Genomic DNA, 12,526 nt, shown 5'->3' on the forward strand with positions numbered 1-12,526 from the left:
GGGTACCTGGTTGGCTCAGTTGGTAGAGCATGCAACTCTTGATCTTGGGGTCATGAGTTTGAGCCCTATGCTCAGCACAGAGCTTATTTAAAAAAAAAAAAAAAGATTTCTTAATCAAAAAGATTGAGGTGTTAACTGGAATGACTAATGCCATTATCAATTGTTAATAATTTCTTTTTGAGACTCTGGGCTAGTTCATTCAGCAGAGCATGTGACTCATGATCTCAGGATCATAAGTTTGAGCCGCACGTTGGGTGTAGAGATTACTTAAATAAAATCTTAAAATTATAATAATACTAATTTTTTTACTCTAAAAATTTGTTTTTAAAACTGAGTGTGGTAAAAGATTTTAGAAAATTTTCTTCCCCTTTTGTTATTTTTATTTATGCAGCATCTGTTTCAGTTTTAGAGGTATGCATATTTTCTTACATAATTGTAATCCTAATATATTTTGTATTTTTTCTTCAAATAACATGTTTTCATGTTCACCTACATGGTCACTGTCATGAGAGTCATAATCCACCAACTGCACATATTCCACCATTTCTGTCATTACAAGGAACATGGTAACAAGTTACGTGTGGATTTCTTCAGCTGTGGGCTTTCCATGTCCCCTCTGCTCAACACCCCTTTGCCCTGTCCTCTGTCTTTTTCAGGGGTCCTTTTCTTTTCATGGACATTTAAAAACTGATTTATTATTATTTTTGGTTAGCTAGTCATCAAAGACTAGAGGACAGGAGCTATATGACTTGTTACATCTTTGTTTGTAGAGGGGGTTGACAAGAAACCTTAGACTTTTTCTTCCAGTATTGTCTTGGCCAGAAGAGAGTTTTATAATGATATATGGATACTAGATAAGAAAGCAAATATATTAAGCTTCTCACCTGCCTGGCCATAATTTTAGCCTTGCTTACTTCCTCTTGTCTGCACTTGCATGTATATTCTGTTAGATGAAGGTAGGAGAACAAATGGGAAGAAACTTCTCCCTCTCCATAGCAGGATGTGAAAAAGCAGAAATGGAATTTTTGGAATAAAAGGTATATCTAAAAAAAAAAGGTATTTGGGTCCCTGATCTATACCTGGTCTGACAATGGCTAATAGCCTTGACACTGGGAAAGGAATTACACCGACAGAAGATGATTTCACTAATGAAGGACACTGTATTCAAACCAGTTACTTACGAATTTTATAAAAAGGTGCTAAAAGTTTTTCTGTGGTCTATTGTGCATTCATGATCTAGTTTCTCATTGTCTTATGAAAAGATTTTTTGCTTATATTTTACATATATATAAATATAATATATAAATATGTATATAGTTTTGTAAGAATTAAGGATTATTTTGAATAAATAGAAATTTGCTCAGCTTTGGTACACTTAACATGTAAATTAAAATTAGGAGTTTGTTGTATATGAATAATCTTTAGTATAATTACACTTTGTAGGAAAGTTGGGTTTTAAAACTATCAAATACAAGAATTCTATATATATACACACATATACATATATATGGTCTCTGATTTTGAGATAACAAAATGAATGCTTAAAAAAGTAGATCCATTTGACATGGAAAAAGAAAAGATAGATAGGTAGCCTTCAGATTTTTTTTTTTACATTTTGTCAGCCAGTTTTAGTAATGTCTATGCACACTGAGTTTTTTCTTCATAATGCTAATAGGTATATAGTACAAATTATTATCATTTTATCGGTGAAGAAAATGAGGCATAAAGGATTAAGGAGCTGGGATTCAAATTCATAACCCTGATCCTTGCTTTAAGTACTATGAAAATCATAAATGGTACTTCATTGGTCTCAGGCCACAGAAGAGGAGTCCTCATTGAGGCCTCTCCTGTATTCCATATTCACAAGGCAAATCTTGTGACAGATTTATAAGGCAAATCTTTCTACCTTTCATCATGATATTGCTAACACCATTTTGCAAGCCATCATGATTTTTCTTACCTAGACCGATAGATGCCAAACTTTTGTTGAGATCATGTACTTAATCTGTAAAAGAAAAATTTGAGTGTGTACCTTTATTATGATGAAAATAAGTAATATTTATTGAGGGTTACCTATTGGTAGGCACTGTTTTAAGAGCATATGTACTTATAAATTATATATATACACTAACATATAATACATGTTATGTAAACTATAAAACAAGTTTTAAAAAGCAAGTTAATAAGTTTATTTGTAATAATACAAAAATATTTTATCCTCACTAAAATATATGTATAGTGTGTGTATATATTTAGTAAGAGGAGTATGATTGAATATGTTACCTTGTTTTCAAAAATCTTGTTTTAACAATTCATGATTCAGGTGAAGGTCTAGTCTTTATTCCTTTTTTAAAATTAGATGCAATATGGCTGATAACTCATGAATATATGGATCCAAATGGAAGAAGTACATCTTTCCCTGTATTAAATCATTATATTGAATTTTCAGTTCCATTGCTGGTTATGTGAAGGTTTCACCAGAATATTCTCTGGTGCATTTGTCTTCTCTAATACCAACAGACTATCTTTGCAAATTAATCAGAAGAGAACAAGTTTAAACATTATTTTAAAGAAAGAGAAAAACCACCTTCTTCATTTGAATCATTGTTAACCAGATAGGAAGAAAATTCCATTTTCAAAGTCTGTGAGTGTCTACACATGAATGTTTGTATCAGAGGTCTGCAAACTACAGCCTAGAGGGCAGAACTAGCCTGTCCCTAATTTGTGCAGCCTCATCAGCTAAGATACGTTTTTACAGTTTTTAAGTGGTTTGGGGGAAAAAAAACAAGAGTACTTTGTGACAAGAAAATTCAGATTTCAGTGCTGATAAGTGTGTATTGAAATGGCCACGTTTGCCATTTGTGTGTTTGTGGCTGCTTTCACACTGCAGCAGAGACAGGATGGCTCAGAAAGCCCCAACTGCTTACAGTCTGACCCTTTACAGAGGAGGTTTGCTGACTCCTGGTATAGAAGATACTTGTATCATTTTCACATTTAGAATGACAAAGTGATAGTAAATTTTCAAACTTTTTTGGAATCTGCTATTTGATGTCTTGTCAGTTTGCAAATCCTATGTGTTATCTTTTCAGCTACTGCTTCAGCCTCATTTCTTAGCTCTCCTCTCCTTTTGGGACTCTAGTTACATGTAGGTTACACCACGTCTTCACTGTATACCTCAGATCTCACCCTGAATTCTACCTTTCTTTTCTTAGTTTCCATCTTCTCCTGGGTCTTGGTCCTCTCATTCTTCACCGTTTTGTTAGCTCTCTAATACCTTCTGATACATTTACAAAAATTTTGTCCAGCTTTTTAAATTATCCTCCATGGGAGGTTTTGTCCAGGTTGCATAGTCCACTATTAAGGAAAGCAGAGTCCATTTCCAGACATTTAAACAAATCTCTCCTTAGCCTGAGTTACTTTTGCATTTATAGTTAAAATGTCACTTATCCTAAAGGGTCAGATTAGATATGTTTATTATTTTATAAATATCTGCCAAATAGTGATCTGTTGACAGCCACTCGTTATAGAAAAATTCAGCAAATCTGAAACTTTTGTTATTTTAGAAAGAAAACCACTTACCTCATTGGCAGCTCTTAAGGACTTTGATACAAGATAACCAGCATAACTGTGCATGGAAGATTTTCACAGTTAATCTCTTCTCATTATAAAGTATTGATAGTAAAGCATCTCTTATTTAAGCTAATGTGATCTGTAAATTCACATTCATGAGCATATAAACAAAGTGCAGTTCATTACAATACTGTGGGAGCAAATGGGAGTCGGATGTGGAGAATGTTGACTCTTACACTGAACAGTTGACAGACTTAGTAAGGGTGCCATTGTCAAACACGTATTAAATGTGTTTAAATTAAATTTGAAGCTGACTTCCTCCCTCCCTCCTCCTTCCCTTCTTCTCTTCCCTCTCATAAACTATAATTTGAAGTTCTAACATACGTGTTTTTCAATCCCAGGGTATTATCTCAAGCAGCCTATATATGGTTCCAGTCCATCCTTAATCTTCTTTAGGACTGTTCCGTACAGCAGAGTAGTTTTTCAAAAATACGAGTAAGATCAGTGACTTTCTTTTCAAAAGATCATAAGGCTTCGTATTGCACTTAGAGTAAAACTCAGAATTCTTACTTGGATATTTTGATTATTAGAATGTAAACTGAATGTAAGCTCCTTAAGAGGGAGGGACCTTGTTTCTTTTCCCAGTATATTATCAGCACCTGGTATAGCACCTCACAAAGCGATGTCAGGAGTAAATTTGGATCAGTAAATATAAGGGAAAAAGGAATTGAATACCTAGAATTTCATATTTATGGTACTAAAAAATTAAGACCATCTTAAAGGCTAATTTCTGATTTGCCTTTGCAGATTGCTCTGCATGGAATTTGTCACTTCGTATCATTTTGTGAATGTTTTTATTAGAAGCTCTAGGGCTTCTCAGCTGTGTCATTCTTATAAATGCAACATTATTGATGTATTAATATTTTTACTTGTCCCTTCTGTATGTCTTTGCTGTGATTGATAATATGAACATTTATATAGTAGCCAAGTTACAGAAACCCAACTACAGAGAAGTGGGGTTGGCACACGGAATGTCAAACATTCACAGTCTTTACACAAACATTGATCCACAATGATTGAACTTAATGTGGCTATGTCAGTGATATTAGTACTAAAAGTACATATTCCTAATTTATACTTGTTTACCTATCAGATGATAATTGCTATTTCAAGAACTGACAATTGACATTGAATATTTATTTTCAGGTTAAATTTTGGTAGTTTTGGTAAATTTTGCTACAGTCGTAGACACGTGTTGAAAGATTTTTTGAAAACAAAGGCTAAATACTTTGTTTCCAAAAGTTGAGATTTTAACTTTTTCAGGAAGCTCATAAGATGGTGAGAGAAGCAAATGTCAAGCAGGCAACAGCAGAAAAACAGCTAAAGGAAGCACAAGGAAAAGTAAGTTTTTGCTGCCTTAATAGTAAAAAAATAAAGAAATTCGTGATTACTGTCTTAAAGATACTTAAAACATTTATTGGATATTCCTATTTATAAACTAGAGCTTATTTTAGAAGATTTGGGAACTACAGGAAACTATAAATAGAAAACCTACTACAGAGGTACAATTAATAGTGAACAGTAGGCACTCATTTATATTAGAACCAAAGGAATCTTAAAAATAAATAAAATTAAATAATTTATTTATTACAAATTTATTAAATAAGGGCTCCCCGTGGGGAGTCTCCTCCCTCTGCCTGTGTCTCTGCCTCTCTGTGTTTCTCATGAATAAAGGAATAAAAAAAAAATCTTAAAAATAAATGAATAAATAGAACCAAAGGATTTTAAGTCTTATGAATCATATGTATTATCAAAAGGATTATATAATCACATTTTAAAGTTAATGATATTTTTCTTAATTCGCTGGGGAAAAAAGCCACCAAACTAGGATTATTATTCCTGTTATTTTAGGAATGAACCACAACTATTCATAAGCTGTTTCTATTTTGAGGATTTTGAAAATTCACATGAATCACATGTTAGGCATTTTGATAACTTAAAAAATTTCACTTAGCTCTGTGAATAGCAGCCAAATCCAAGCCATATAGAAACATTAAAAAACTTGGTTTCACTTTCTTTGTATTACTCCACAGCAAATACAAATTAAACTTTATTTCATCTTTGAAAGGAAAAGTGTTTTTATCACATTGCTAGCATTTAGCTGAATCTGTCATAAAACAGTGAGTGTATGAACTCTGTTGCTTTCTTTCCAAGATTGATGTCCTTCAAGCTGAAGTCGCTGCATTGAAGACACTTGTATTGTCCAGTTCTCCAACATCACCTACGCAAGAGCCTCTGCCAGGCGGAAAGACACCTTTTAAAAGGGGACACACAAGAAATAAAAGTACAAGCAGTGCTATGAGTGGCAGTCATCAGGACCTCAGTGTGATACAGCCAATTGTAAAAGATTGCAAAGAGGTAACTCGCCAAGGACTGTCCCCTCTGACTCTCTTGATCCTTATTAATTCTCATCACTGAGGTGTCAGTTACGATTTTTGCCAGCAAAATCTTTAGTACAAAGTATGCAATATTAAGATGGGGGAGGCTTTATCTAGAGCTGGCTGCTTTCAGGGAGTCTTCAGTTCCGTTCTCTACTTGGCTGACCTTGGAGTTACCTGCTGGAAACTTGGTGAGTTTCTTACTCTTGGTATTTCATTTAGGGAGCAAACTGTCATGTGTTGTATAAAGGAGAGTGGGTGGCTTTAATGATCTGGCTAGGCAAAATTACTTGGTAGGATGCTCTAACAGAATATGAAATTTAAAAAAGTGTGAAAATAAGGCAATTCTCTTGAACAGCACATTGCTTTTACTTAAATCCTGGGAGAGGTAGAGTTTTATATCAGTGTAAAAGAGCGTTAATTCCGATAATTAAGCAACAAAAACATAGAACTAATGGTAGCCTTATCATTTTAAAAGACATGTTGTGAAGGTAACAGATGTGAAAATATTTTGAGCTGTTTTGAGTAAAAATTGTATAATTATATATATATTTTTTTGGTTTTCTCATTGCATACAATGAGAAAACATTTCCAAGGAGATTGGAAGCAGGGAGCAGCCCTTCCCTCCTTTTTTCTTTTTCTTAAAAGCTATATTTTACATTGTTGTATTCAGGTTCATCATGAATCTTTAAGAAGCCGTATCTGCTCATTTGGTTAAATTTTTGCACGGAAGCCAGGATTTTATTAGATTGAATAACCAAAATCGTTACTTAACTTTAATTGAATGCATTTTGGTTGCTTATTAATAAAAAAAAGATGCTGGTGAAGGAGAAGTTCAGTATGTGACCAAATCTGAATTTGATGGAATCTAAAATTCATGTTGGTTAACTATTTCAGAAACTTTTTAATTAGTCTTAACTTTAATTTCCTTGAAATTAATTAGCATTTTTATTAACTTGCACTTGGTACAACTTGTATTTTGCTGCAGCTTCTTGGTGTGTGTGATTATATACCTTGTTTTCTGCTGTTTACACTAACAAAATTTAAATGTTTTCTCATGGAACATTTTAAAGTTTTGTTTTTAACTTAACGATGTCTCATGAAATATGAATAGGCAGCAAACAACTTCAAAATGGTAACGTTTTGCTTTCCAGATATATCCTGTATTCTAATGTTTTGTGAAAACTTATCAAAAAGCTTTATTAGACAAAGGAAACACGTAAAGTTGACCTGTTTAAATCTTAGGAAAAGATAAAACATGATGAGATGAGCACTGGGTGTTCTACTATATACTGGCAAACTGAACTTAAAATTTAAAAAAAATAATAAACCATTGGAAAGAAAGTGAAACGTCCATATTTTTGTAGAAAATGTGACAGGCAGGCAGAAGCGACATTTGCATTGTAGCTTCTGAAAACACTTAAAGTGCACGTCTGTGCATCTATACACACACCTGCATTATGCAAGTCTTTGCCATCAAGTCATTTAGATACAAATTTGAACTTTTACCGGTTTCTTGGTCTGTAACCTTGGGCAAGTTCCTTTACCTTGCTAAGCCCTAGTTTTCTTTTATACACACACACACACACACACACACACACACATATATATATATATATATTTATATATTAAAAAAATGAAGATCATGATGTCTGTCTTGCACAGCTGTGAGGATTAAGCATTTGGGAAGTTCTTACTTCTCATGGTTCCTGACACAGGGTCAGCTCTTACTAGCTTAAATTACTGCCTTTGAACTAGAATCTTACCTGCTTTGGGGCTTATGTCCATTAAAGGGTAAACTTTACAAAGAAAAGTAATTTGAAAATGTAAGTATTATTTATCCTTTTGCCTTTAGCTCTGATTCAAAGAATTTATGGATTAGGATAAAAAAAAAAAACTCATACTGAAATTTCCATGATATACCTTAAAAGAAAGTCTATAAGAAAGCTTGGATACACTTAGTCTTTTATTATTTTCATGTAAACCATCTGCATATCCATTTAAGCTGTCCTGAAGGTCATGGGTGTAGTTAGTGTGTCGTTTATGTGTCCAGTTCTCGTGGATGATAGCGGCTTAGAGCCGCAGGAGGATGAGGGGCATTACCTTGAAAGGGCAGCCAGGGGCAGGTGTGGCTCTGTATGTGATAGGTAGTGTTGAGCTGAGTAGAGGGCATTTGGAGGGAAGACTACTTTGGGAAAACTTATTAAAGGGCAGGAGGGGAAAGGAGGGACCGCCCGGAAGAGTGACTAGGAAGATGAGTGTCAGCCTGATAATTGTCGATAATTCAGACAGTAGTCACCGGATGTTGCTATGCCAAAAATAGATCTTAGTAAATGTTATATTTTTAAAATAGTTTAGGGGGTTATATATGTGCTGCTTACACAGTAAACATTTTCAAAGTTCTTTTGAAAATGCCCTCAGGTAATAGAACAGTTAGTATCATTTCGACCCCAGCTAGGTTTCACAATTTAGTCTCCATTTCTTCACTTTATTTAATGAACTTGGCTCCAACTTAACCTTTTGATTATTTTCAGAAAAGACTTCTCATCACTTGTTTTATATTCAGAGCAGTGAGCACAATGTATCTTAAGAGGAGCGCCACCATTTTTTGGGGGGGCGGTGGGGAATCCAGGTAGCATTGCTGAATACACCAGGGTAGATCTGTTGAAAAGAGCTAGTCAGTCATTTGGGACTTGGGATTTTTTTAAAAAGGAAGTTGGTATCATGAATCAAGAATAGTTCAGTTCATTATTTTAAATGAAGACGACTTCTTTATCAGTAATGTTTAAATTAGGTTTTGGTTTTATAAGATGATTTTGTGTTTGTGCCTTTAAAAAGATTATTCTGTGTTTTCTTTTGGTTTGTCAGGCTGACTTATCTCTGTATAATGAATTCAGATCTTGGAAGGATGATCCCACAATGGATAGATCGTGTCCTTTCTTAGACAAAATTTATCAGGAAGATATCTTTCCATGTTTAACATTCTCAAAAAGTGAGGTAATTTTTTTTTATTTTAATAGGAATGCGTTAGAGTTGTTGCTGTACCCTTTGCTAAATCATGTTATATATTTTCTCTTACATAAATAAGTTATTATAACATGTCACGTTTTATCATTTTCTCCATTCCATACTAAGATCATGATTATTTCTTGGCATTCAGTTACTGAACATCTTTGTTTACTTGAGCAGAGGCTCATTCACAGTGAAGTATGTGTTGCACCAGAGTGAAGTAAATGTGCATCTGGGGTAGGGCTGCTTTCTTAATTCTCGGTCCAAAGTTCACTATAAGGAAAGTTTTATACACTACGAAGAACTAAATAAAAAATCATTTAGTTTCTTCATCTTTAAAATGGAAAATACCTGCCTTGCTTGTGTCACAGGGAATGAAATGAATGAAATGAAGTAAATTAAGTACATAAACTTTTATAAAATACAAGGTACTATATAGACGTAAGGTCATAAATTTAATTTGTTCATACCTGTGGAAGGTTTGTCTATAAATATCTTGTCAATCTCTGTTTAAGAAATGTAATCCTAAGAGTCTTATACGAAGTCTTTAGAGGATTTAACTTTAACATTATTTGTAAGGAGAAGTTAAAACGGACAGTAAAACACTTTTGACATGTAGACATGTCATTCATTGTGCCTCTGTGTCTGTTTTGGGGGAGGCCATTCGTATTAGTAATCTTGCCACTCTGAAGAAATGTGCTGGTTTCATCTCCTGTTGGTCAGTTGCTACCATCGCATCTGTACATTTAATATTTGATAATCCAGCCGGTTCTTTTGTAGATCACTCTTGTACTCTTGCATACAAGTTCAGAAAATACACAGCTGTAGTTGTATATATTGCTGTGTCATGAATGACCAGTGTTAAAAAATACATATGAATTTAGCAAAATAAAGCATTAGCGTATTTATTTTGACGTGGCATTAATAGTGGATGTTAATTGTGGCTAAGAGGCGGACCGATTGGAATTGATGCCCTCAGCCCTCTTGTAGACAATGAGAAAAGTTACTTAGCTACAACTGAATTGCCCTTCATAACAATATTTGGATTATAAAAGAATTCCAACCAAGATTACAGTTTTTCCTTGACCTAAGACCAAACTAGTGGGGCATGGGGAAAGAATAATTTTTTTTAAAAAACCCAGTTTACTGTAGAATACAATTTTAATATTTTTATGCCAGCATAGCATCTGATACTTTTTGTTTTTTTAAAGTTGGCTTCAGCTGTTCTGGAGGCTGTGGAAAACAATACTCTAAGCATTGAACCAGTGGGATTACAACCTATTCGATTTGTGAAAGCTTCTGCAGTCGAATGTGGAGGACCAAAGTATGTTTTCAGAACCATGTCTTGTGGAAGACACGGAGTTTTAAAAATCTTATATGTTGTAAATATTTAGTTTTTCTAGTTTTAAATGTGATTAAATTTCTTGTTTTCTGTTGAGTTTATGCACACTAAAGAGAAATCCTCAGTGCGAGATGCAGCATTTCAAACTGAGCATCAAAGAACTTTTAATTACAAAAATATATACACATATATTAGATCAGGTATTAGACACATTTTTTTTTTTAGACCACATGTTGTGACTCATTAGTTAATCATAAAATCAGTTTAGTGGGTCATAAGCAGAACTTTTGTTTGTTATACATAGAGATTTTGGTGTAAAATACTTCTTCCTGAGGGTTGCCATTAAAGATAGTTTGGGAAGAGAGTGAATTAGAACAGCATGAAAACGGTGCCAGAAAGACTTCTATATGATCCTCCGCTTTCGTAGTGTCCTAGAAAGGACTCTCCCCCTTTGGTAGCTAACCAGTTCGATCTTTCATACATGACAGACACTCGGCGATTACAAACCTTCCAACATGAGACCCCTTCATTTCATGGCAGAGCAGGCTCTTTGCTCTCCAGTCCTAGAAGAAGGAAAGACCGAAACCAGCGGTCCCTGGGACCTTTGGCAGAGCTGTTGGCGATGTGACTTGGAAAGATTTGGAGGACGCTGCTTAGTTGGCGGTTAAGAACTAGGTCTGTGTAGGGGACTGGAAAGTCTGAGAAAGCGCCCAGAAAGCAGGAATTGACTCGGGTCTGGGTCACCGTGAAGGCAGAAGGGAAGAGGGCTGGTTGAGAGGAGATAACAGGTCTGTGTTAAAGCCTGATGTAGGAGTCGTGTGATTCTTCGTGTTTCCTGTTGTGCACACGCATCCTCGGCCGGATCACATGCTGTTCGCGTTCAGGTGGTCCTGAACCTGGTCACGGGTTTGTTCTGCGAGCCAAACACCCCCGCGCTCCCCCTGGGCCATGACTGTAGCACAGCGGCCTCTGAACCTTGGTGAGGGGATTGACATTTCTAAATTCTTCTCCTTCTACAAGCTCCCAAGTATTTTTATCCTGATCATCGATAGCAGTTTTTGTGCTTTTAAGGTCTGTGTATACCTTATTTTAAATATAGCATAGAGCAGTTGTTAATAGAATTTTACATTTCTGCTTACATTCTATATAACGCATACGTGTGCCAATGACAAATGAGGGTACCAGTTTAAGTGGATTTATATAGTATTTTAGTAAAATAATTACATAGATTACGTTTAGGGAACAGTTTTCATAGTATAGGGATACTTTGCTTGTAGGAATGGGGTGAGATGCCAAGGTGTTTGGAGTGCATGTTGTGTGGAGAAACTTGAGGAACATATTCTCTTCTGTGAAGTGTGAAGTATGGCCCTGGCCAAGACTCCCAGCGGCTTGGTGTTGAAGATAATCACAAAGTAAATGACACATGCTGTAGGAACTTTGTGGAAGCCAGGACCAGTCTCATGAGTGGAGGTTAGGGCCCATGAGGGAGGGAGATTTGATCTGGGTTTTTGAGCAAGAGTAGAATTTGGATAAAGAAGACTACGTAAGACTGAAGGCCTAGAAACAAGCACCCGTGTGTTCCGAAGATGGTGAGTGTATGGAGAGAAGGATGTGACAAATCTGAAGAGAATTTTGGAGAGGAAGAAATTCAGGTGGGGATGATAAAAGGAAAGGAGTTAAAGGCCCACTGGGAGAGTGCTGTGACATTTCCAAAATTAGTGGGAAGGGCTCTGCTTCAGGGAAGAAGACGACAGGTCTAGATACAGACATGTTGGCATCCTCAAGTGAGGATGGCAGGTAAGGGTTTGATGTCTTGGGACTAGGGGTACCTGGGTGGCTCAGTCAGTTAAGTGACTACCTTCATCTCAACTCATGATCCCAGAGTCCTGGGATCCAGTCCCACATCGGGCTCCCTGCTCAGCAGGGAGTCTGCTTCTCCCTCTCCCTCTGCCTGCAGCTCCCCCTGCTTGTACTCTCTCACTTGCTCTCTCTCAAATAAATAAATAATCTTTAGAAAAAAAAAAAAAAGAAATCTGGGGACTAGAGTTGTTAAGGGGTCCTGAGGAAGTGTAGCACATTAACAATGCCGGACTTGGAAGTCAGAAGGCTTTGACGTTGAACCTTAGCTCAAATAAAAATACGTTGACTGTTGATGAACAATTCAAAG

The 12,526-nt window shown here is 35.6% G+C and overlaps 1 protein-coding gene across 8 annotated transcripts in view; it reads left to right on the plus strand.

The window, feature by feature from the left end:
• The window catches only part of RAB3IP (RAB3A interacting protein), a 40,574-nt gene that overhangs the window by 23,905 nt on the left and 4,143 nt on the right, over nucleotides 1–12,526 (plus strand). For all 8 annotated transcript variants that reach the window (XM_072843250.1, XM_072843247.1, XM_072843251.1 and 5 more), the window contains 4 exons: nucleotides 4,894–4,971; nucleotides 5,785–5,988; nucleotides 8,877–9,005; nucleotides 10,229–10,341. In XM_072843250.1, the coding sequence (XP_072699351.1) occupies nucleotides 4,894–4,971; nucleotides 5,785–5,988; nucleotides 8,877–9,005; nucleotides 10,229–10,341 (524 nt within the window). The remainder of the gene's footprint in view (nucleotides 1–4,893; nucleotides 4,972–5,784; nucleotides 5,989–8,876; nucleotides 9,006–10,228; nucleotides 10,342–12,526) is intronic.

This window comes from Canis lupus, chromosome 11 (assembly GCF_048164855.1).
Source record: "Canis lupus baileyi chromosome 11, mCanLup2.hap1, whole genome shotgun sequence".
Lineage (NCBI taxonomy): Eukaryota > Metazoa > Chordata > Mammalia > Carnivora > Canidae > Canis > Canis lupus.